The following is a 26,996-nucleotide window of genomic DNA, read 5'->3' as shown; positions in this document are numbered from 1 at the left end:
TCTCCTCTCCTCCATGTGTGCAGAAAAGCACAGCCAGTGCTGTCATGAGGGCCAGGGGCCATTGACAGTGATCCAAATAACTGAATGAAGGCCAGGTCCCCACTTCCCTCTAGTCTGTTGTAGCTTTTACATGGCAGGCAACAATATTTTGCAGCTGCTTAAAGCCTCTCAGTTCTGACAGTGTGGATGTGAACTGAGAGCACGTGGGGAGGGACCTGGAATCTTGGTAACTATTTCCTATGTATGTTGAGACAGCTTAAGAAAAAGGGTTCCACATTCAGACAGCAGAAAGCCTGTTCCACTCTGTGCATCCTCTGATTTGCCAAATGAAAGCCATTCAGGTTACTTTCTCAGGAAAGTGTGTTTTCTATGCTAGTAAAATATAAAAAGCAGTTGACACGTCTCACTGTCTTATATTGGGCAAATCTGGGAATTTATTTGAAGTATTTTTTAAAAAATTCATTTTGAAATAACTTTATACTTTTGGAAATGATGTAAGTAAAGTATGAAGCACCTCTGGATAGTCTTCAGCCAGATTTTCACCAATGGTTAGCATTCTGCCACTCCGCTTGTCATCCCAAATCTCTCCCTTCCCTCCCTTTCCCCTCCAAATACATACACACGTACATATACGTGCCCAAATACTCCCATCTTTTTATGAACTATTTGAAAGTACAGCCATCATGCTCTTTACCCCTAAAAACTGAAGTGTGTGTTTCCTAAGAACAAGGACATGCACTCACATAACCACAGGAGAATTATAAACAGCAAGAACTTTAACACAAGCAATGCTATTATCCAATTTACAGACCTTATTCAAATCTCTCGTTATCTCCATTATGCCCCGTATAGAAAAATTTTATTATTATTTTTGTAAGGTCCAGGATCCAATCCAGGATCACACATTGCATTCAGCTTTCTGTTTTGCTAAGTCTCTTTTAGTCTAGAACATTTCCTCAGGCCCTCTTTGTTTTTCATGACAGTGACCATCTGAAAGGGCACAGGCCCACTATTCTGTACACTGTCCCCCAAGCTGGGGTTGCAGCTGCTTCCTTCTGATTAGGTTCAGGTCGCCCACTTTGAGGTTTGGGGCCCTGGGTGTGTTACACCAGGGGGCTAGTGAGTCCGTTCCCGTGGTGGGTGACGCTGGCGTCCATCCCTTGGATATGGTGGAGACGGCTGGCTTTCTCCAGTGTCCAGTTACTCTTCTGCCCTTTGTAATTCATGAGTAATTTGCGAGGATCCTTTGGGACTGGAGCAGTGCTGAGTTCCTGGCTAGAGGCTGTCCTGCGTGCAGGGCGTTTCACAGCATCTTGTTTGTTCCTCCCCCGCAGTGGTCATCATGTGCGCGAGCAGCGACACGGTCCGCGGCATCATGCTGGCGGCGCACAGGCACGGCATGACCAGTGGAGACTACGCCTTCTTCAACATCGAGCTCTTCAACAGCTCTTCCTACGGTAACTCTGCCTCCGTTTCCCCTCCCGCTGCCTGGGTGTCCAAAAGGAGTTGTGAGACAGGGCTGATAACTCGTGTCATCGCAATAGATTTGATTTTCATAGATGCTGCCATGGAATCACATAGAAATGTGTGATTCTGAGCACTCCCGCTTCTCATACCTTCTCAAGCTCTTCTTCCCTGAGGACTCAATTAGAGCAAAAAGATACCACCCCCTGTGAGGCCCAGGGACGTGTGCGGGAGCGCATAGCTCACGCCAGCGCTCCACATGGTCATAAATTCAGGCGCTGAAACCCCTTCAGGTTGCCACCACGATGGACTGTTGGGATACTTTTAGTGAGATTTGAGCAGAATTTTTAGTAGCATGGAATAGACTCAAACATATCAACATAATAGAATAAAACATGTCGAAGTGTGTCACACATGGCATACATATGGTTTTATACAACTTTTATTTTAGTAATGTGATTGCATGTTTGTATATATTTATGCATGTTACACGTATGTTTGTAATGGGCCACAATGTGAAATACATAAAATAACCATTACATAAATTGAGGTAAAAATTTTTGAACGTCGCTGCTCCCAGCCCCTCCTCCTCCCAGATCGCTTTCTCTTAAACTTCCCTTATGAAAAGTTCAGGAGCACTCACAGATGCGATCCACAGCATTGAAGTCCTTAAAATGGATCTGGGGAAGGTCCCAGGGTTCCTGTGATGGAGGGTGTTTAGGGAAGTCATCAAGATCACAGGTACAGAACATTTTCCCCACGTGGGATTAGGGCTCTCTGTGGCGTACACGGTGTAGGGCTGTGGAACGTGTTCTCAGGTACTGCACGTTGGCAGTTACAGGGGAACTGTGAGTGTGTATATCACCCATGGCACGTTTACGCGGAGCTCCACTTCCCAGGTATTGTGGGTGAGACATAGGTAGGTGGGATCTAAACCTTAAAGCATATGCCTCACTTACCTGCTCTGGTATCCTGGCTAACTTAAGCAATAGATCATCGTGCATTAACGTAATGAATCACGCTACTCGTGGGGATAAAGAAAAGCTGTGGAAGCAAAAGTAACTTCTGCTTCCTGTAGCGCAGGGGTCCCCAAACCCCCTCCCCCGACCAGGCTACACAGCAGGAGGTGAGTGGTGGGCCAGAGAGCGTCTGCTGCTCCCCATGGCTTGCCTTACCGCCTGAACGACCATCCCCTGTCTTCCACGACACCGATCCCTGGTACCAAAAAGGTAGGGGACCGCTGCTGTAGTGGATAAAACTGGAGATGTGAGGCTTGCAGGATAAACCCCCAGTTCTTCTCTCCTTGCTGCCACCATTGTCTTCCCCCCTTTTTACCCAAGCAGAGTGGCAGTTTCACTTCTTGACTCAAGATCGGAATGTAATTACATTATTGGCTAGAGTATTGAATTCCTTGAGATAGTGGTAGAGACTGGCGAAAAATGAAAAACAATTATCCTGAGTTTTCCATGTTGGCTATTGCAAGCATAGAATTTGGAGGCAGTGCATCTGAATGCATATTATAAATGGGTATGTATGATAGAAATATTAGGTACTGGAATTCCTTTCATCCACGGATAAAGTTTGCATTACTTTTCCCTGCTCATTACAATATATACCAGTATTATAGAAAATTTGAGAAATGTAGAAAAGCACAGGGAAGAAAATGTTACTGTAACTCTGCCATTCAGATAAAAGTACATTGATAATATTTAGATGTACATCTTGTCTATTTTATTAAAAATATATATGTATGAAAAATATTTTTCAATGAAATGACCATACTATCTATAGTGTGGCTACATAGTATTTTATAATGCTGATATGCCAGCTTTACTTAATCAGTCTTTTATTTTTCAATATTTATGTTGTTTCAAGCTTTCTGCCATAAGAGCAATGCTATACTGTATTGAGTTGCCTTGCCCTGTGCACATACATACACACGCTCACATATATACGTGTGTGTAATCTGTAAGACAAGCTTTTAGAAGTAGAATTTCTGGGTCGAATGTTACATGCATTTAAATTTCGATAGATATTGCCACCTTGTCCTCTAAAGAGGTTTGCCAATTTACACTTTTGCAACAATGTATGAGATTGTTTTCCTGCATCTCTGTCAACCCTGTGTTATCTAACTTTTAAATTATTTGTTTTGAATTTCTTGTTTTAAATTTATTTATTTTATTTTATTTTTATTTATTTATTTCTTAAAATTTATTGGCTGGATTGGGTCTTCGTTGCTGCTTGTGGGCTTTCTGTAGTTGCGGAGAGTGGGGGGGGGAGCACTACTCTTCATTGCAGTGCACAGGCTTCTTATTTTGGTGGCTTCTCTTGTGGCGGAGCGTGGGCTCTAGGCGCATGCGCTTCAGTAGCTGCGGCGTGTGGGCTCAATAGTTGTGGCTCGCGGGCTCTAGAGCACAGGCTTAGTTGCTCCGCGGCATGTGGGATCTTCCCGGACCAGGGCTCAAACCCATGTCTCCTGCATTGGCAGGCGGATTCTTAAGCACGGCGCCACCAGGGAAGTCCCTGAATTTCTTTTTATGTCTATAAGCAAGGTTTTGCAGTTTTCTTTGTCTGAATTCTGAACCATTCTTTGTTGAGTTCATTCTTAGATATTTTGTTTTTTGGTTGTTATTATAATCATGGTCTTTTCCTATTACATTTTGTAACTGTAGGTGTTATATAGAAACAAGAATTCCATATATTTTTTAAAAAATTAATTTTTATTGGAGTATTGTTGATTTACAATGTGTTAGTTTTTGCTGTACAACAAAGTGAATCAGCTGTATGTATACCTAATCCACTTCTTTTAGATTCTTTTCCCATATAGGTCATTAGAGAGTATTCAGTAGAGTTCCCTGTGCTCTACAGTAGGTTCTTATACATTATCTCTTTTATGTACAGTAGTGTGTATATGTCAATTCCAATCTCCTAATTTATTCCCCCATAACCATTTTCTGCATTGCAATTCTATTTCTGTTTTGTAAATAAGTTCATTTGTACCATTTTTTTAGATTCAGCATATGTGATATCATATGCTATTTCTCTGTCTGAAGAATTCTACATATTAAATCCACTGTTCTAACAGTTTTTTTTTAATTTTCAAATAATAACAGTAGTTATTTCTCCATTTTAATAACTGAACATTATAGTTATTTTTCTTTTCTTATCGCATTGATAGTAGCCTCCAGTATAATATTATATAACAGTGGGATACTTAATTTCTAGTATCTTGTCAGAAGTAGATATTAAAATATTCTCTAGTTTATTAAATGTGGTTTTAAAAATTGGAAGTGAGTGATGAATGTTATCAAATACATTTTATCTGTACTTTTAATAAATTTCCTAGCATAGAGCCATTATAGTATTCCCAGAATTAAGTATAGTTTGTCATGATGATTTTTTTTAGATGTATTGCCGATTTTAAGTTTTTAGTATTTTCTTTAGGATTTTTGAATCTATACTCATGAGTGAGATTGGACAATTTTCTTGCCTTTAGGTGGTATTGGCAGATTTTAATATCAGGTTAATATTAGCTTTATAAAATTAATTGCGACATTTTCCATTGCTTTTATGCTTTAGAACTGTTTATATACTGTAAGAATATTCCTTGAAAGATGGAAACAATTCAACTCTGTATCTGAATCTAACTTCTTTTTAGAGGTAATTTTTGGAAAATTAAAAAAAAATCTATTTTGAAATAATTTTAGATGTACAGAGAACTGGCAAAAATAATATAGAGCATTCATGAATACCTTTTACCAAGTCCTCTAACGACACTTTAAATAACCATAGTACCATTATCAAAATAAAATTAACATTGGTACAATACTGTTAACTAAACTACAGGATTTATTTGAAATTTACCATCTTTGCTCCTAATGTTCTTTTTCCGTTCCAGGATCCAATCCATTTAGTCATGTGTCCTCTTAGTCTTCCCCAATCTGTGAGAGTTCTTTGGTCTTTCCTTGTTGTTTGTGACCTGACACTTTGCTAAGTCTGTTATTATGTAGAATGTCTCTTAATTTGGATTTATCTGGTGTTTTCACATGGTTAGTTGAGTTTATACATTTTTGGCAAGGATACTACAAAAGTGTATTGTGTCCTCATCGCATAATATCAGTGCATAAGATATGCATAGGACTTATTGTTGGTGATTTTGGGACAACTTTTTAAAACTTATTTTTCTGTTAGTTCAATTCTTCTTGAAAGCTTAATTGCATGGAACTATACAGTGTGTTCTGATACAATCTACAAAGCACCCTTGGTGTTTCTGATTATATCCCCTTTCTTTTCCCTTTTACAGCCTGGTTGCTTAGGCTTTGAGCTTGGCTGTCAGTTTGCCTGAGGGGCTGTGCCACATACTAGCTCTGGGCAAATTGACATAACCCTGCCCTCCCCTGCAAGGCTCAGTTTCTTCTAATGATAATAATAGTACTTAGCTCATGGCATCAGGCTGAGTAGTAAATGGGGTGGTGTATATGAGACACATAGAAGACTTCTTGGAACATGATGAGTGTTTAGTAAATGTTAGCTATATTTACTGTTAATTTTAGTTTACTTTGACCATTACATCTCGTAATTTAAAAATGATAAATTTGTACATTTTCCTGTACTGTAGTTTCATAGATTGATTTAGGTGATACATTGTTGTGTTACCAAATTAATCAACTTTTATCTTGTACATTCCAAGGACCTGGGTGCATTAGGAATTATATCTACATGCAAATAACCAAGACTCCCAACTATAGTAATTTAAAGATTTTTTTGATGTGGACCATTTTTAAAGTCTTTTTTAAAAATTGAATTTGTTACAATATTGCTTCTGTTTAATGTTTTGGTTTTTTTGGCCACGAGGCCAGTGGGCTCTCAGCTACTCCACCAGGGATGGAACCCACACCCCGCCCCCCACATCGGAAGGCAGTGTCTTAACCACTGGACCACCAGGGAAGTCCCCCAGCTGTCGTAATTTGAACAAATGTAGAGGTTTATTCTCTCACCTGTCAGAAGCCCAGAGGTGGGCAGTGCGGGGCAGAATGATGCTTCCATGATGTCATCAGTGACCCAAGCTTTTTCTGGTTTTCTGCTCCCTCAATCTTCCATCCTCAAGATCATGAGGTAGTGGCTAAGATTCCAGGGAGTGTGTCTTAATTCAAGGCAAGAGAGAAGGGGAAAGATGAGAGGCAAAAAGATCCTTTCGGTTGACTCAGTTCTGTTTGACGGGCTCTCTGGAAGTCCCACTCATTACCTTCTGCTTACGTATCATGTGCTATCCCTAGCTGGGAGGGGGGCCAGGAAATGTGTGCTTTTAGCTGGGCTCACTGCTACCCCACATCAGTTCAGGAATCTGTGACTGAGGAAGACACGAGAATGGATGTAGGGAGGCAGCTGTCCATGTTTGCCACAGACCCTGAAGCACCTTTCCTCCTCTGAGCAGAAGCAGTAAACAGAATCTTATGTTGCTCATAAAGGGCCTTCTCTGAGATTTTTACCCTAAGAATCAGATATATGTTCATGAAAAGTTCTCCAACATCCTCCTCTCCCTGTGCTTCCTACACCAGTTCTAGAAAAAGGCTCTATTTTAAATACTACTTGAGATTGGTTTAAAAAAAAAACCATACTGATAGCGTGTGCATATTTACTAATTATTAGATTGTCTTGGTGAGCACTCAATAAAATTTCTCAGATCTGCCCCAATTATATTGTTATAGGAGTTCTGAATATATTATGAGGGAATTCAAGTGATGGAAAATAAGATTGAAAGGATAGGTTTTTAAAAAACTAGAGCAAAGATGATATATATTGCGCTGTAGAGTTTTGAATAGCACCTATTGCCGTTTTCATTCACTGGCATTATCTTCTTTGGATGTAAGTTAGGTCAAGAGTTATTTGGGTGGTCCTGTCTGGGACTGTAAGATTATTGGAGAGCTTTTCTGACTTGCTGAGAACTCAGAGGGCACTAATTAAGATAATGATGGAATTATCTCAGGGCTGGTAGTGCACATAAATTACTTGACTCGCTAAAAGCAGAAAAATGACAGAAAAACCGGGGAGGGATTGGATTTATGTTTTGCTGTTACAGTAATATATGCACGTTATAGTCAGTTCGGGGTACCGAGAAAAGAGAAAGAATTCTCACACAAATTTTCAACTGTAACAGTTGTTAAACCACATTTAGATACTTCCCCTTTCAATCTTTCTTCCTCTGTTAATTTTGTTTTGAACATTTTGTTCCTCCCACTGCATTTGAAGTGTTAAATCTTGGAACACCCCAAACTCTCATGAAAAGGATGTGAAGCAGGCACGGCACCAACGTTTGGAGGCTGCCTTGTGTTTGAATCCTGCTTCCATTTATTAACCAAGTGACTTCAGGCACGTTAATCTTGAGCCTCAGTTTCCTCATCTGTAAGATGGGGATCATACTTAAATATTCCTCGTGGGGTTTTTATGAGGATTAAAGAATGAAATGCTTCAGGCAAAGCCATTCACAATGGCATCACGCAGGAAGTGGTGCTGTTATCACTGATGGGAGAAGCGGGACCAGCCTAGCTCAAGGCAAGCCTGTAAAGCCTGGACATTTGGAGAGGGTGGGCGAGGCAAGGAAGCCAGTGCTTTTCTCTCACTTAAATGGCCGCCAGGGGTCAAGAGCCACAGTGCTCTGCGGCCAGCCCAGGTGTACTCCGGGCATCATTTCTTAGATGTAGTCCGTGATGTCTCAGCCCGTCATTCAGCCCACATTTACCGGAGGCTTTCTATGTGCTGCGTCCTTGGTAAGTACGGGGAGCTACAGGAGGGCACAGTGATCCCAGTGCGGGTCCCGCTGTTCCCTGGCTGCAGGATTGCCGAGCACAGAGCTTGGCGCTGAGCAGCTTATTTCTTCTCTCACAGATATTCTCTATCCTCATTCTAAATGCAAGCTCGGGGCTCCATGATGTTTCAAACCAAATAGAACAAAGAAAGCAAATTCACTTTCCCTTATTCCTGAAACAACTGCAAGAATCACCTTCTCTGCCCTTCTCATTAGCTGACTTCTTTCTCCTCTTTATAATCCCTTGTTCAGAACCATTGCAAGAGTATGACAATAGGACGCACCGCTCCTCTGACAGTGCTAGGTCACCGCTGACCTCCTTCTCACCAAAGCCGCCCGCCTTACCGCAGACCGTGCCTACATGCCTCTAAAGCAGTGCTGTCCGGTGGAACTGTCTGTGATGCTGGCTGTGTTCTATTCTGTGGTGCCCAGTATGGGAGCCACTGGCCACATATGACAACTGCACATTTCAAATGTGACCAGTGCGACTGAGGAACTGAAATTTTAATTTTACTTAAGTAATTGAAATGTAAATAGTCACACACGTGGCTAGTGGCTGCTGTGTGAGTACAGCTCTCGTCCTTGCCACGTTGTTCCTGTCTGTTTCTTTCTGGAAACCCGGTTTTTCTTGGCTTTGGTGGTGCAGCATTCTTCCGGCTTCCTCTTAGCTCCTCTCCGTCTCCTCTTACTCCTGTGCCCACGAAAAACAGCAGCAGCCCCAAAGGGTGTGCGCCCACCCTCTGCCCTCTCCTTCTGGGCTCTAAGTATAAGACACACGGACGTGACATCCGGCACTCTCTCTAGTCCTCACTCCTCTTGCTGGCTCCAGACCACTCTTTCCAACCCCAGCCCGGTGCTGCCACTTGGGCGTTCTGTAGTCAGTCACCTTGGATTGACCATGACCCTAATTGAAAGCGCTATCATTTCCACGTCCACCTGACCCCTCCTCCCCGCTCTGGCTCTGCTGTTTCCTCTGATAACCGTTTGCCTTTCCTCTCGGACGCGCATCCCTCTCGGCTGTCGTTCACTCCCTCCCTCCTGTAGAGTCTGCAGATGCCTCCTGCACAGCCCTCTGCATTCATTCTCAAGGGCTCTCCCTCCTTTTACGATTGTAAAAGCAGTAAATAGGCTGCTGAAAATTTACTAGATTTAGAAAAACACAAAAAATAGAAGAGAAAAGGAAACGTGCCTGTGATTCCAACCACGCGGAGAACCATGTTCAGTTTTTTGGGGGGTGTGACTTCCCACACATAACCTCTCTTAACCCCTTGCCTGGATGGCTGTGGCTGGGAACCGTCAGTGTCTCCCCAGTCTAATCCACTGCTATTTCCCAAGGCATGAGTCTGATCATGTCATTCTTCTGTTCCGCTCGTAAATCTCCAGAGGCACCCAGTTGTCTGCTGAATTAAATTTGTCCCCACTAATGGGGCATCATTCCAGGCCGACCTCTGCTTTCCTAGCGTTCAGTGGCCCCATATGAGAGGTGACTGACACAGTACAACCAGAAACACCCACAAAGCAGGAAGTCATAGTATCGGTTATGGTTGTGACTAGATACCTATTTAGTTTGACTTACATTTATTAAGCACTTTGGTTTCCATTCTCTTTTCTTTTCTTTGTTTGTTTGTTTGTTTGTTTGTTTTTATTTTTTGGCTGCACCGCATGGTGTGTGGGATCTTAGTTCCCGGACCAGGGATCGAACCCATGCCCCCTGCATTGGAAGCATGGAGACTTCACCACTGGACCACCAGGGAAGTCCCTCCATTGTTTTTTCTAGAAAACAAAACTCCAAAGTCATTACCTTTTAGATGGTGGTAGACAGATTTATTGTACTGGATTTCACTTCTTTCAAAAATTTTTTTTTTGTATTAGTAACTGAGATAGTTGCTGTTTCTAGTTCTAATTACACAGCATAACACCCGATAGGGTTATTTCCTTTCTTATGCCCCTGGAGAGAACTCTTACCCACAGCTGAGAAACTCTGACTGTCTTTGCCTAAGAAACATCATTCCTGCTGATTCTTGATACCTCAAGTCAATGAAAAAGGAATCAATAAATATGGATTGCACACCTAGAAGAAATGGGTTCCTCCATGGGTTCAATATGTTCTGGACATTCTAGGAGTTGGGATCTTTCTGGCAAATGGATTTGGCCCCTTTCACAAAGTCCACATTGTCTGTGTCTTGAGCACCCAGTGGGGTTGGCCCTGGCCGATGACGGTGACACACAGCTCAGTCGTTCTCTGAGCACCGGCATAGCTGCAGCCTCATTGGTGGGTGTTTGGGAGGTTTCGTAGGGGAGGATGAGGAGGAGGAGGACTTCATCAAGTTTTGTTTGGTGGCCTGAAATTTAATCTTGTGCTTATTGCGAACGGATCTAGCCCTTAATGAATTCTGTCCTTGGCTCTGTCTTATTTATCTTTGAACAGCTCCCTGGCACACACTAAGCAATTAATAAGTGGCTGCTATTATTAGGGTTATGATTAAGCAGATGCCTCCACAAACAAATTCTTTGTCTCTGCCTATTCTCATGCTCCAGGCTGAGGTTCCCAGCTGCCCACTGGATGTCATAAACATTTGCACCTTTGCCCGTGCCATAGGTTCTGCCAGGCGTGCCTTTCCATCCTCTTCTCCTCTCATTAAAATCCTCTTCACACATTTAGGGCCAGGCTGATGCCTCCTCCTGGCATGAAACTTCCCTTGCTGGAGCTGGTTGCCTCTTTCTCTATACTCCGCTTCCATGTACCAATCCCTGCCCTGCATAGTAAGCTGTCACCCTGTAATGACTTCAGTTGTTTACGTGCCATCTCTAAATCCCTCTCTTGAAGGTGGAGACCGTTTAAAACATTTGTGATGCCCACTGTGCTGGCTATCACAGAGCCTTGCACGTAGTTCAGTTAATCCATGTTTGTCTGATTTAAGCTATGATAGGAATTCCAAAACCACCAGCCCTTAACTGAACTTTTTCTGTAAGAGTAGAGCGAGGGCCATGGAGTCCTGGCTGCATGCTCCAGGAGAACCCTCACCGTTCGGCTGCTGGGCTCTGGGCGTCTGCTGTGGACTGTGGGTTTGGGACAAACAACTTTGCTGTTGGACCCCAGCCAGTTAAATTCCTAGTTGTATTTGTAGATATCTCAAGGAATCATAATGATAATTCACAGAATTATTATGGTCAAAAATTAGAGGTCCATATTTCCTTTTGGGGTCCTGCAAGCCACATGTTTTCTCAAAAATGAAATAATAAAGAGAAGAGGAATGATTCTTATCCATGTAATTTGCCCTTGCTTTTGTGAAAAGGAGAGCCATGAAACAGCAAGGTACCCAGCTTCTCAATGCCTCGGTTTCCTCATCTGTAAAATAGAGATGATAATTTTACCCACAGTCATGGGAACTTGTGAGGATTAAATGAGTTTCTACATATAAAGCATTCAATAACTAGGCTTTTATTATAATAATAATATGTATATATACTCAATAAATGTTAGCAGTTTTTAATTTTATTACTATTGATGCCCTGATGAACTTGTCCAATAAATTATCTTTTTGATATTGCCAGCACTAGAGAGACATAAATTCTCAAGTTCACCTAAGCTACTTTTCAGTCTGAAGAGATTTGAGAACTATTTCAAGAAATATCAATAATCTGAAACCTTTTTCTTTTAGCACCAACTTTATAATACTCGTGTAAATTTGTTGTCATATGTAGCCATCCCTGCCTTCCACATCTACATAGTGTCAAGTTTTTTGTAGCGCAGTAACACCTTGGTTGACCTTGACAGTTATTATAGATATTAAAAAATAAGAATGAATGGCCTAATTATTAGAGAAATGCAAATCAAAACTACAATGAGATATCACCTCACATCAGTTAGATTGGGCATCATCAGAAAATCTACAGACAGTAACTGCTGGAGAGAGTGTGGAGAAAAGGGAACCCTCTTGCACTGTTGGTGGGAATGTCAATTGATACAGCCACTGTGGAGAACAGTATGGAGGTTCCTTGCAAAACTAAAAATAGAGTTACCATATGACCCAGCAATCCCACTCCTGGGCATATACCCAGAGAACACCATAATTCAAAGAGACACATGCACTCCAGGGTTCATTGCAGCACTGTTTACAATAGCCAGGACATGGAAGCAACCTAAATGTCCATCAACAGATGAATGGATAAAGAAGATGTGGTACGTATATACAATGGGATATTACTCAGCTGTAAAAAGGAATGAAATTGGGACATTTGTAGAGTCGTGGATGGACCTAAAGACTGTCATACAGAGTGAAATGAGTCAGAAAGAGAAAAACAAATATTGTATATTAACACATATATGCGGAATATAGAAAAATGGTACAAGTCAACCGGTTTGCAAGGCAGAAATAGAGACACAGGTGTAGAGAACAAACATATGGACACCAAGTGGGGAAAGCGGGGGGCAGGGGGGGGATTGGGGTGGCATGGATTGGGAGATTGGGATTGTCATACATACATTACTAATAAGAAAAATACTATCAAATTGTATACTTTAAATGTATGCAGTTTATCGTGTGTCAATTGTAACTCAATAAAAGTTCTTAAAGAAAAAAAAAATAAGCGTGAATGGAAAGGAATAGACCTACTTCTTACTCCTGCAGTGCTGCAATTCTTGGGGGCTGAAAATGACAGTTACACAGTTATTATAAGGCAATTAACCCAATGGTGCTTTTATTTCTGTCTTACCTTTCAAAGGAACACGTGTCCAAAGGCCTGCCTTCTCCTTTGAGGATCTTGAAACTGTCACTTTCTATCCAAGTGCAAAGCTGTGACAATACCTCCTGCCCCAGCCGCCAAAAGAAACATGTAGGGACACATCGCAGTTGAAAAGGGAGAATGGCCCCTTTATGGTGACTGGCTTGGAATTATAAATATTTTTCCTTCTCCCGTAGGAGATGGCTCGTGGAAGAGAGGAGACAAACATGACTTTGAAGCTAAGCAAGCGTACTCATCCCTCCAAACAATCACTCTACTGAGGACAGTGAAACCTGAGTTTGAGAAGTTTTCCATGGAGGTGAAACGTTCTGTTGAGAAGCAAGGGCTCAGGGAGGAGGATTACGTAAGTGCTTGATTATAAGCCTAGACCTTCAGCATCCTGAAAACAGTCTTCGAATTAAATCAGACGTGATAAAGCATCCTGTTCTGAACCGTTCCTAAGTTCAGGTCTGAATGTCACTCTTGCTTCCTGTGTTTTGGTTTTTTTTCTTTCTGGCCAGCTCTCCTCCCTCCTCCCTACCAGGCCCCCATCATCCGAACCTTCACTTAGACGTTTCCAACTGCTGCAGGAAGGGAAATTGCTTTCTGTGGCTACTTGTGGTCATGCAAGCAGAGGTCTGGACACTTCCATCACCTATTCTGCTAGTAGGGGAGAAGATGCCTGAGGGATTGCCAAAGTTTTGCATGCTTGATTTTTCCAAAGCTTGGTAGAGGAAGGTATTTTGGATTTTAGAAGCCTCCTTCTTTTGGGAATCTGTCTTAGCTTCGCGGCCAGTCTGCTACTAACTCTTGTGGCTGTGTTGTTGCCTCCTTCTGCTGCAGGCTGTTTCTTGGTAAAGTATTCCAGAGTGTCCCACTCCATTAATGTGGTTGTTACTCATGCATCTTCCAAGAGTGGACTGGAGTCAGGGGCTCAGGCCAGGCTTAGGCTTCAGCAGTGGGACTTCTAACTGTATGATCTGGGGCAGATTCCTCAGTCTCCCTCATTCAGATGAAGATGGGAGGATTACAGACAATCTAGCTGAAATCTTTAGCATGGTCTGGTCAAAAAGTTGGAACTCAATGAATGGTGCCTCTTTTGTACTGCTGTTATAAGATCTTTATAGGTATTTTCTATTAAATGACTTACAAAGGATCTTATGAAATATATTAATGTCTTAAATGCTATTTACGTATTATACACACATCAATAACATACCTTTTGACTTTCTAAATCAGCACTGTCTTCTAGATATGTAATGTGAGCCACAAATGTAATTAGAAAGTTTTTAGTAGCCACATCAGAAAAAGTTTAAAAAAACAGGTGAAATTAATTTTAATAATACATTTTATTTCATTTAAATATACAAAGATCATTTCAACATTTAATCAATGTAAAATTATGACTGAGATTGTCTATTTTTTTCCTTGGATGAAGTCTTTGAAATCCAGTGTGTATTTTACCCTTACGGAATATCTTAATTCAGTTCAGGTGCTCAGTAGCGATATGTGACCAGTGCCTGCCACATTGGACAGCATGTTCTGAGTTATGAAAGAAGTAGAGCCCAAGTTTATAGAAAGCTGTAGTAGTATGGTCATCATCCAGATCCTTTGCCTCTGGAGTATGAAAGGGCGCAAAGGGCATCGTGGTTCTCTTAAGTAGTTCTGCCAGAGGTGGCCTGGGTCAACACTGAGAACATCCAAGTCTTTTACCTATGCCACTGTATGTTATTTTGCTTTACTAGGATCATATTAATTTTCTGGTTTAAAAACTCAAAAATGGTGTCATTTTGTCTAACCTCTTTCCTGAGGTTGTTGAAGTTCACGTATTTCAGGATAGGTTGTCCAACATGATGATGCTCCGTGGGCAAAAGTTGGCATTCCGTTGCACTACGAGGTACATCTTCTTGGTCATTAGTTTTCCTGTGTTCAGAATATTAAATCTTATTTTAATGGCAGTCTAGACACAATCTCCCTGGAAGGTGTACCTACTACAAAGATCCATGAAACATTCCCAACCAAATGCTGCTGCTTGGAGATTATTTGTAGTCGTAGATTACAGTACTGCTTCTCTCTGATGGTTGGATCAGTAAAACCGATTTTATAAATAAATAAAAATGATGATGTAAAGTAGAAATTGGAGCGCCACATAATGACTGCTTCTGTCTTTCATAGTTACGTGTGTTTTAGCTGTGCTCTTTGGAGTGCCACTGCAGCTGTTTATCAGGTTAGTTTAGACAGGTGGTTTGTGGAAGAGGGAGACACCGGGCCTCGCAGAGGCCAGAGCTTGATCTCCTGCAGCAGGAGATGCTGGACTGGACTGGCAAGGCTTGCTGGTCTTTGTCCTAAGGCTCAGCTCTTTCCTCGTTCTTTCTGCTTCTCTTGTTTGTACTAATGGGTTGTCTTATCTACTTAGAATTTCCATTCGTGACACCTATCATGAGCTCTTAGTCCTTGCTATTGGATCTCAAATCCAGTAACTTTGGTGGACTCTCTATTTTGAATTTTTACCATGCATTTTCCAAACAATCACGAGACCTGTGAATAATAACAGTTTTATTTCTTTTCAATTCTTCTTTTAAGTATGCTTGAGAGATGATTACATAAATCTATTAAATTAAAATTAAGTATAATTAATTAAATTAAAACTTTTAATGATGCTGGCTAGGATCCCAATACAGTATTGAATGTAAGTAGAGGTAGTGGGCGTCCTTGACTTGTTCTGAACTTTACAGTGAAGGGCACATAACAGATTTCATATCTGTTCATATCACCATTTAAGTGTGATGTTTACTATAGGGTTTTGGGGAAAGAGTCTTTATTAGATTGCGGAAGTTCTATTTTATTTTATTTTTATTTGTTGGTGAAGTCCTGTTCTGGCAAAATGATACCCTTTATTAGGATAATTGAAACAAAAATAGTACAGAAAATATCGAGATTCATATAACATAGATTAAGGAAATGATCTGGACTCAGTTTTTTTTTTAATTGAAGTATAGCTGACTTACAATGTTGTGTTAATTTCTGCTGTACAGCAAAGTGATTCAGTTATACATTTTATATATATATATATATATATGTATTCTTTTTCACGTTCTTTTCCATCATGGTTTATCACAGGATATTGAATATAGTTCCTGTGCTATATAGTAGGACCTTATTGTTTATCCATCCTATATATAATAGTTTGCATCCACTAACCCAAACTCCCAATCCATCCCTCCCCCACCCTCCCACCCCCCTTGGCAACCACATTTCTGTTCTCTATGTCAGGACACAGATTTTTATTGTAGGCATTATAAACTGTATGATTTCCCTGACTCCATGTCGTGTATGTTAGTATCATGGTCTTCATATTAGCATGTGGTTGGCATCTTTGGAAAGCTTGGGATCTTCTCAAAATGCAAAAATTTGAAGCTTAAAAAACTTTATAAGGCTATACTGAAACATTGGAAGGATGGAATGGCTACGGTGTTTTTCAATAAAATTATTATTATATATTTTAAACTTACCAAATTTTGTTACTAATGTGACTTTGTTTCTCCCCTCTCTTTTTCTCTTTTTCCTTCTCTCTTTCTCTTCCTACCTCCATCTCCAACTCTTGCCTTCTCTTTTTTTAAAGTGACTTTTTAACTGAGATAAGTGCAAATTTACATGTAGTTTTAAGATGCAATAAGGAGACATTCCTTGCATATAGTGCCTAGTTTTCCCCAGTGGTAGCATTTTGGAAAATTATATATAAGATCACAACCAGGATATTAACACTGATATAACACACTGATTTTACTCAGATTTCCTCAATTTTATTTGTACTTACATGTGTATATGCATGTGTGTGAGTATTAAGTTCTGTGAAATTTTATCACCTGTGTAGGTTGGGGTTTTGAATTTTATCAAATGCCTTTTCTACATCTATTGAAAGAATCAGATTTGTTCTTTATTCTGTTATAATGTGGTGAGTTGCATTACCAGGGTTTTCCCCTGAACCCCAGTTTTATTGAGATATGATTGACATATAACATTGTATAAGTCTAACTACAACGTAAGGATTTGATATTGTATATGTTGAGAAATGATCACCACAATAGTTTGGTTAACATTGATCATCTCATATACTTACAAAATATTTCTTTTTCTTGTGATAACCGTAAAAATCTACTCTTAGCAACTTCCAAACATACAGTACAGTGCTATGATCGTCTTGCTGTACATCACATCGCAGAATGTATTGATATTTATTTAACTGGAAGTTTATATCTTTGACCCATCTTCATTACTGGAGTTTTGTAATTTTAATAGTCTTTGTACTCCTGGAATAACTCTGCTCTCTCTCTATACCAAGTCTTGAACTCCTTTATTTCCCAATTCGTATCTTGGAGGACATAATTGTGGTTGAACCTATACAGGTTTGCCTTGGTGGAGCTTTCCAGGTTGGGTTGTCTCAAAGGTGATTGGCAGCCTGTCGATTAGCCTCTCTGGGTTGGAGGTCCATTCCTGTTTCACTCATCTCTGGTGGGTGGTTGGATGGGTACGTGTGTGTGACATGAAGGAAAATAGGATTGCTTAGGGCTGGGCTGCTGTTGGAGTTTTGGGTGTTGCATGTGCTGTAATTGTCTTGTTATTAGCACATATATCTTATGACAATGTCTCCACCATTCATATGGGCATATACTAGTGTTTTTAAAAGTATATTTGTCCTTTTACTAGTGAACCTGGTGGAAACCTAATCTATTCTGAGGCATCATCTTTTTATAGGGCCTATTACATTGGGAGACAGTATAGCCTAGTGGTTAAGTATGCGGGCTTGGGGTTTCACAGACGTAGCTCTGCCTCTTTACTGTTTTTATCTTGAGCATGTTTCTGAAACTGTGCCTTAGTTTACTGACTCTAATATGGGGATAAGTAATGTTTAACTGGCAAGGTCATCACAAGAACTCAAGCATTGTATATAAATAATATTGAACACAATGCCAGGCACTAAGTAGATATTCAATGGGTGGTAGCCATTATTTCTCTTACTTTTGTTTCTCATATTCCAGACCAATGTTACCAGTGTATATCAGGCTCCTGCATGTCAGTGTCCTTCCAGCATCCCTGCTTATCCTTCAGATGTTAACTCAAATACCATTTTCTCAGGATGCTTTTTCCTGACACTCCAGTCTATTTCATGCGCTCTGATCCTTTCTATCATAGCATGCCTCTTCGGGTGTAACCACATGTCTGTGTGTGGGATTTTTTAAGTTAACTTTGGCCTCCTCTGCCAGACTTTAAGTTCCATGAGAGTAGGAACCACGTCTGTTTCTGTTCACTCTTGCAACCCCCTTACTGTATGCTTGTGTGGAAGCAGCCAATAAAAGTAAGCTATTATTTTTTTTTATGTATCTTTTATCAAACAGTGTAAGATGCATAAATTCTAAACTGTTGGAAGAAAAATGAAACAAAGAAAAGTACATTAATTCAGTGGTAATTTGTTTTTAAGAAGCAAAAACATGAAAGCATGGACATTTTTAAAAAGTATGTACGAGGGCGAGTTAAAAATTATCCACACTCTGGCTGTAGAATTTATTTTAATTAACTTTTAGAAAAGACAAATACCTCATTTTTTGACATAATCTCCTTGAATAAGCTATTATTATTATGCTTATTATTTTAGTTGTTATTGAACCAGAAGACATCCAATCCAGCCCCCTTCCTGTACAGTGGCGAAAACTAATGCTCGGGGACGTGAGATGGCTTTTCCAAATGTAACCACTGTATAGCGGTCAGTATAACAATGTTGGGTGATGACAGAGTCCTGTGCTTAGACCTTATCAAGTGTAAAGCCAGGAGTTCAAATCCACTTATACTGTGGGAGATGGTATTGGGGGATGGTAATGGGTTTTTACAGTAGGGATTCTGAAGACCATCTTGGGGGGGAGGTCATCAGAAATCTAAAGTTAGAAGTAAAGTCTCACTGGAGAGGCCCTCCAGTGTCAGTGGGGCTCCCAAGCGTGGCTCAGATGAATGCTTGCCAAGTGTCTGTCTAGCCTTCTCTGGTGATTTTTATTGGGTCGGCCACTTGTGCAGTGGCTCTCACTCAAGGGTATCTTAATGGAGCCGTTTGGCCTCTTGCACTGAATGGTTCCAATTCTAGAGCACTGGTATTTGGTTTTAGAATGCGCTGTGTGGTGGCCAAGCCAAGATTAGTTGCATCCCCTGACTCCTGGTTCAGTGACTTTCTTTTTCCACTACATCAGTCTGACCTTTTCAACAACAATGTGCCCAATATGGGGGCAAACCCATGACCTGAAGATTAAGTGTCTCAGGGCCTACAAGTGAGCCTGGCAGGCAGCACCGACAGGAGCACTTCCTTCCTCTCCCTGCACCTTGCCTGCCCCAATACACACTTTTCAGATATCAGTTTCTCTTTACTCTTTCACACACTTGACAAAGTCTGGCTAGGATGCTGTCTCCTTTTCGTCCGCAGCACTCTGTTTTGCCTGTTTTCTTCTGAAGTGTAAACCCTCATTTCCTAAATCATCAGATGCTGTTTATTGAGCACCCCAGGGAGCATGGCCATGAACTTGATCCCAGACCATGTAATGGTCCTATCTTGGGTGGGATCTTCATCACCTAAAAATACTTGAGTAAGTATATAAATATCCATGGCTCTGAGCTCTAGGAGCCTACAAGAGCTGCATTCCTGTGCCAGCATGGACGTAAAACATCATTCACCTCAGGTCAGCACTCTGACACACTGATGGCATTCACACCAGTCTGGACAATTTATCGTCTAGTAGACCAAATGTGGCATACGTGTGAAAATATCCATGTTTCTAGAGCAATGAAATCAAGCGCAGTGCAGTGGGTTCACTTAGGAGACTCCTTCTAAATTCATCCAACTTTCCATGACCTCTTTCAGTGAATGAGGGTTTCTTGACTTAGGGTGCATTAACTCTGTATAATTATGGTGAAAATTTTGTATGTAAGTGCACATGTGTGTATTTCTGGAGAGAGGGACCAGCACCCCTTCATCTGATTTTTAATGGGGTCAATGTCACAAAAAGGTAAGAATCATTGAACTAGACCAGGATTAGTCAGCATATCATTTGACCAGTTACTGTCTCAAGCCTACTTATTCACACGGATAGGGTACAACATCGTGCAAGCAGGGCTGCAATGAAAAATCACTCCCCTGGAAGAAAATGAAGAGACACCTAAATGCTGTAATATTTTTCAATCTTGTATTCTAAAACCATTAGTTTTATTTCTGAGAGGAAAGAGATACTAAGTCACTTATAGGGAGTCAGTCCAGTCTTTACAACTACCAGTGTTTTCACATGATGTCTTTAAGAGGTAGACTTAAATTTGTCCCAGCTACTGTTTCTCAGTTTAGACTGAGCCAACGTTGGAGACATCTTTTCCCCTCTGGCAGCCGCTCTGACTTCTCGGTCCTGTAAATCCCATTCTTGGCTTTGCCCCATTCTGCTATTGTGTTTGGCACTTCTGAGACCCATTCACTGGCTGGCCCTTTAATAGTTGGCTCTGCCCTTGGGTGAAGCTCACCCTTTTTCCTTGATGTTGTAGTTGTTTAAATCAAAATAATATATGACTTTCTGGATTGAATACAATGAAAAAAGACCCACACTGAATTAAAGATAAATTCATAGTACTCTAAGAGTTAAGATAAACACAAATCTCCCATTCTGCTCTTTTCCACTCCTGACTCCCCTTCTTTGGAGGCCATAATCCTTAATGTTTTTATTGGCCTTTTCTGCTTCCCTTTAAATTTCTAAAACAGCTTATTTATATTGATGTTTTTAATATTAAAAATTTGATATTATTTTGTGATTTCCTAAAATGGGAAAAGATTTAGCTCCTGTATACACTCTTCCTCTACCAATATTTCTTTTTCCTACATCCTCCCAATATTTTATGATGTAATTTTTAGTTAAATGTATAGTCACAAAATAAAAGTTGAAGAAAAGCTAAAATAATTGAGCTTTTATTATTATGACATACATATATTTGTATATAAATATATATGTATTTACAACAGAATCATGTAGTTTTCTATGATTACATTTCCTTTCCTGTGTAGCTTTGTGTTTTTTCTGGAGTTAATTTCCTTGTTTTTTTGTTTGTTTGTTTGTTTTTAAATTTGCTTCGATGTAATACTCACTATTTCATTCTCATTCCCTCAGCCAAAAATTTTAGATAATGATGTTTCTCTTTTTACCCCCTTTGTCTTCCTGCTCTAGTTTAGAGTAGTTGCTTTCTTCAATATCAACCTTTAGTTCTCTCCTGTACTGGGTCCTCTTTTTCTTGGATATCAAATAGCCTTCTTTGTTGAATTTCATGTCAGCTTTGAAGGACAAAGAGGTATGAGTGGAAAATCTTTTGACACTTTGCATGCAATCAGACAACATTTTGTTTTACTGTTATGTTTAATTGATTATTTAGCTGGGTATAAAATTTTAGTTTGAAGATTATTTTCTCTTAAAATTTTGATGTCATCACACTTTTGTTGTTGTTGTTGTTGCAGTTTTTGGTGTTCCCATTCTGATTATTTATCTTTTTTTGTGCTATTTTCTTTTTCTGTATCTCTAGAAGCCTTTGGTATTTTCTCTGTATTGTTGGTTGTATCAGTCAGGATCTAGTCAGGAAAATAGAGTCTACACAAAGTAATTCAACAGAAGGAATTTAATAGGAGAAGCTAACTTTCAGGAATAGGAAGAGATGAAAGGCCAAATAGAAGAGTAAGGCAAGCCAGAGATTAGCAATAGCAAAAAGCCATTACTGCTTCTAGAGCTAGAAGGATCAGAGATAGTTTTACCAGGACCTCAGAGTTAAGGCTGCTCTTGAGAGCTAGAAGCAGGGAAGAAACACCCTCTGCCAGAGAGGCTATCTAAGGCAAGGAGAGAAGGAGAGATATACTGGCTTTCCCCTTCTTCCTGGCTGTTCCACCAGTGCTTCTTATTGGCTGAATGAACCAAGAATAACCTGACAGGGAAATGCAGCCTGGAAGAATCATCCTTCTATGATATAGGGCAGAGCAAACAGATGTAGGGAGGGGAACAAATTGGAGATCAAATAGGCAGACTGTTGGCTCACTGGCATTCTGAAATTTTACAATGATGTGTTTTGGTGGGGGTCTTTTTAAATCTGTGCTAACCACTTTGTTTGCTATTTCTGAAAAATTTTAAAGTTGGATGTTACATCTCCTCAGTTGATTCTCTAATTTTCTCTCTTATTTTTCAACTCTGCCAATTTCTTTTACTTTCTGAGATTGCCACAACTTTATATTCCAACCTGCCTATTGAATTTTTAATTTTTGCTGTCATTTTTAATTTATAAGACCTCTTTTTTGTTCTCTGAGTGCCTCTCTTTTTTTAAAAAAAATAACACCCTGACCTTGTTTCCTGGATGCAATATCTTCTTTTCCCGAGTACACCCTTTCATCAGTTCTAGAATATACTTCTTTCACATTTTAATTTATCTAAAGTTGAGATTCATTTTATAATTGGTGGGCTGTCATAATTTTTTCTTTCTAAGGACACAAAAAACAAAGGTGCTTCTTATAATTGCAGGTATTTCATATTTGTTGAGATTTTTTAAATTTCCTTTTACTTCCTGCATTGCCTATTTCTAAGTTCCTTTTTTAAAATATTAATTTTGAATTATTTCTCTTTCATATTATAAGCTTTTCTTAAACTGTTGTTAATCCTTATCTAAGTTTGTGTGCATGGGAACTTATCTAGTGGTGGACTTTATTGTAGGGTAATAAGGTGTCAAGTTGGTTTTTGCAAAGAGTTATCCCAAATATGATTCTGTGGGGGTTGTTTCTCTTAGGCTGGTCAGTTTCAGTAAATAATTCTCCTCCACATATCTTCTTGAGAGTCACAAGTCTGCCCTACATTCTGGCAGCCTAGAGAGGGGACTCTCACCTTTAGGATTGAGAACTTTTCACTTACACCTCAATTTTCAGTATTATTCTTCACCCTTCTTTGTGTCAACATATTCAGACAGCAAATCTCCCCACCTGGATGGGAAGGGGCAGTTTCTTCTCTGTGTAAGGTTTGGGGATGCGGGATCTGACATTCAAGTGCTCCTTTTACAGATTTTCAACTAATCCCAGTATTTCCAACCTCACTGTGTCCCTACCTCCAGAGGTAACTAGTGTGTCCAATTCTAGAGCCTCTGGACTGGAGTTCTTTGCTTCTTGTTGAAGTTCCCTGTCATGCTCCCAAGCACAGTTGGATCTGTGTTTCTCAGGTCTGTTTTTTTAATTGATTAATTTATTTATTGACTGTGTTGGGTCTTTGTTGCTGCACATGGGCTTTCTCTAGTTGTGGTGAGTGGGGGCTACTGTTCATTGTGGTGTGTGGGCTCCTCATTGCAGTGGCTTCTCTTGGGACCACGTGCTCTAGGCACAGGAGCTTCAGTAGTTGCAGCACATGGGCTCAATTGTTGTGGCTCATGGGCTCTAGAGCGCAGGCTCAATAGTTGTGGTGCATGGCCTTAGTTGCTCTGTGGCATGTGACATCTTCCTGGAGCAGGGATCGAACTCGTGTCCCCTGCATTGGCAGGTGGATTCTTAATCACTGTGCCACCTAGGAAGTCCCTGTTTCTCAGGTCTATTGAGTCACTTACCCCTTTCCAACTTTCAAAATTTTGTTGACTTTCCTCATCTACTATTTCCTTCCTGTACTCTTTCAACTTGCAAATTTACATCTTAAAAATTTCACTGTCATTTTAGTGGGGATTTTGCAGGGAATGCATGTTTAAATGGTTGTGACTTACCAGAAGTCTCTCTGGATTGTTGAAGTTCAATACCATGCAAGTATGCAGAGACAGTGGTACCATCTTGTTTATTTTGGGGAGTGGAGGTGGTTGTGGTAATCTAGTTATAGTCAAAGCAAAGAAGGAAGAGGAAAAGAGAGAGAGTGTGTGTGTTTGAGAGAGGGAGTCAGCATATTTCTTTTGGTCCAGAATGCCCTTGCTCCTTTAGAAATTCCCATTTGGTTATAGCTTCTCTTCTAGTGGCTACTTAACCTTGATTTATTAGCTCAGTGCTTACTTTCTTACCCTCACACATATGCCTGCCCTCGGTGATTCTTCAAAAGCAATTGTACAGAAGTAACATACATTAACAATAATTCATACTCACTAAGAAAAGGGTTTTCTTTTACAGGTTTGTCATACTGGTGTATGAAGACTTGATTTTACTTTATGTCCAGGGCTGTTTCCTCTAATATAGCTCTTATGCCAGTTTCATTTAAAAAAGGAACATATATAGGAATGTCATCTAGGAATCCTGATGCCAGTGTAAATAGAAGTTTAGGTTTTAAAGTGGATTTTTAAAAAACTAAGTTGGCTCAGTTTTAAGGTTAAAAAATGGGATATTTACATAAGAATAATTGGACCAGTTTGTGTCCTGGTGGGCTATTTGTAATTTATCACAATGCAGTGGTAGCAGTTTTACACCTTTTCTAGAATCTGTTAGGGTTCTCATTGTACACCAAAAGACTTCAGAAGAAAGTTGAAAACATTGGAAGGCATAAACTTGTATAGAGTATTCCAACATGGGACTCAGTCACCTTCCAATGCAACCTTGGGTAGTAGAGACCATCTCCTCTGGATAGAATCTGCAGTGTTGCAGATAGCATCATTCTAGAACCAAAGGCATTCCAGCTGGGAGAGGAGCTGTAGGAGACAATGCAGAGCTCTGACCCTGGACTTGGGCTGAGAAAGCCCTTGGCTGAGTCCCCTTACTTCTTAGGGCTTCCTCTGTTGTAAAACCAGAGATTGGGGTCACCACCTCAAGGGGCTTCTCCATTACCAGGTTTCTGTTATATGTAGAAAGTGTTTTTCTAACTTTAGTCTTAATTTAGAAGTTGTATTTCATTGTCAGTATCTGGGTACGGAATTTACTTACCCTTTAATGAAAAATCACAGTGTAACAATCATCACAGCACATCCACCCCCATTTTAGGAGGATTTTATTACAATAAAGGATTCTGTTGCTTATAACATTACATCATAAAAGTCTCTTGGAAATTGTCATTACTTCAACCTTAAAATACAAAGGGCCAACTTTTCTTCACCTTCAAACTGGTCACCTGAACCTGAAACTATTTGTATATGCAAAACTCACCCTGGTGTACACAAATTAAGTAATTGCAATGTTCCGCGTCCAATTTGCTTTTGCAAGGATCCACTGCAAGTGTAGTTTTGCAAACACAACATTAGAGCCTGGTTTTTTAAGGGTGGGTTAGAAGCGGTTTTTTTTTTTTTTTTTTCAAGTATTTCTCCAGTTAATCTCAGACATGGCCTTTTGATGTTGCTAAAGAAAGGTGTTTTAGTTACAGAGAATGTGCAGAGGCCATTTTTAATGAAATAATGCTGCATCCTTGGTACTCTGGTTTTCAAATTCAGTTTCATACTTCTTAATGCAACCTCTGTTCTTGACTTGGGGTAGAATTTGGTAAATGCTGCTTTTATTTCTAACCAGATATTCTGAGCAGGGGGTGATTTTATAACCTTGGGTATTTGCTCGTTTGAGGTTAGCAGGCCACCCATAGCTTGTTTTTTCTCCTTATTTAAAAGTTGAAAATGTAACTAATTAAACAAATATTCTGGCAGTGTCCGATGCACAGCAGTATTGTTAGGAGGTGGGATGTGTACTGGGCAGTCCCTCCCTCCCAGGTCTTCCTCTGGGAGCCTGGAACCTGCAGCTTCTCTAGCCATGGTATTTGAACAGAGACAGGGTTTAATAAATCATTGCTTAGATAGGCCAGGCATTACATTTTGGAAAGTCCAAAATGTTGAAAAACGCTCGTTTCCTTCAAGGAAGGGAAGGCCCAGCAGTAAAGCTGTCTAACCCAGCTTGCGTTTTGACACTGGTTTTGCACAGATGCAGTGTGGGAGGTGACATCAGTTGAGACGTTATCAGATCATCAACAAAATCTTGGCCGGGTATGTCCCCTCCTCCTGTCTTATACAATATCATTTAATTGGAACTGTATATGCGTACTGAAAAGTTTCACTTAGCTCTCCAGTAACCCCCCCCCTCCCCCGAATGCGGCTGATGCAAGCAGTATTTGTGCCACTTCTGGTGAGAGTGTGCACAGGCTGGCTTTTGTGTCTGCCAGAGCTGCATCAGAATAGGAGACCCCCCCAACACCCCGCCAACACCACTCTGCCCTGTGCCCTCACCCCCTTTCTTTAAAGTCAGCCAGGGAATAATTTGTCCAAGTGAAAAGGCCCTTTCAGGCACTGGAGGGCTTTGCTAATTGTATTTGAAAGAATAAAAGCAAACCACAAGTTGGCTTTTAACAACAGAAAAATAATGCGTTCAACATGCCAACATATTAATAAGATTAGTTTTATTAGGAAAATGTAATTAGGCAGAATAAGGACTACAAGAGGAATGACTTATTAAAAGTCATTTTTTTTTCTAGCTAAAGAAATATTAGTCGGCTTTCAAGACACATTTAAATGAAGAAATCTAAAAAAATACATTGCTTTCATTTTTCTTTACGTAAAAGGGAAAAATGCTTTAAAATTGTTTATTTCTGTAACTTTAAAAAGCTTTAGATGTGCTAAATTGGAATATTAAAAAAGCTTGGGAATCTCCTGGTTAAAGTATTTTTGTTTGTAAATACGTTCTGGTTTGCTTGTGATTTCCACATATTGGCAGATGTGGATTTATTAATTGCAAAATGCTGTTGAACTGGTGCAACTGGAAAATGTTCAAGGAAGATCCACAGCACCTATGGGAAATGATTTTTCCATGCAATAGACTTCATTTTGACCTTTTAAAAGACAATTACTGAGTTTTGGTTTTTTTCCCATTATGTGCGGTGATGTAATGTCAGTTAGAAAGATATTTTGCCATAATGGTGACAATATACTCAAACACGCAGGACTAAAATAGCAGTGTAGTGTGGAAATATACTTCACAATCGAAAGGGCTTCGATTTTCCTTTGTGTTTCTTCCTGTATTGTCACTGAATGGAGT

At 40.1% G+C, this 26,996-nt stretch overlaps 1 protein-coding gene across 2 annotated transcripts in view; it reads left to right on the top strand.

The window, feature by feature from the left end:
- Positions 1–26,996, top strand: part of NPR3 (natriuretic peptide receptor 3) — a 59,633-nt gene that overhangs the window by 8,894 nt on the left and 23,743 nt on the right. For both annotated transcript variants that reach the window (XM_057709544.1, XM_057709543.1), the window contains exons 2-3: positions 1,335–1,457; positions 13,192–13,358. In XM_057709544.1, coding sequence (XP_057565527.1) covers positions 1,335–1,457; positions 13,192–13,358 — 290 coding nt within the window. The remainder of the gene's footprint in view (positions 1–1,334; positions 1,458–13,191; positions 13,359–26,996) is intronic.

Source organism: Hippopotamus amphibius, chromosome 15, assembly GCF_030028045.1.
Source record: "Hippopotamus amphibius kiboko isolate mHipAmp2 chromosome 15, mHipAmp2.hap2, whole genome shotgun sequence".
In the NCBI taxonomy this organism is placed as follows: Eukaryota; Metazoa; Chordata; class Mammalia; order Artiodactyla; family Hippopotamidae; genus Hippopotamus; species Hippopotamus amphibius.
This window is presented reverse-complemented; position numbering and strand designations above follow the sequence as displayed.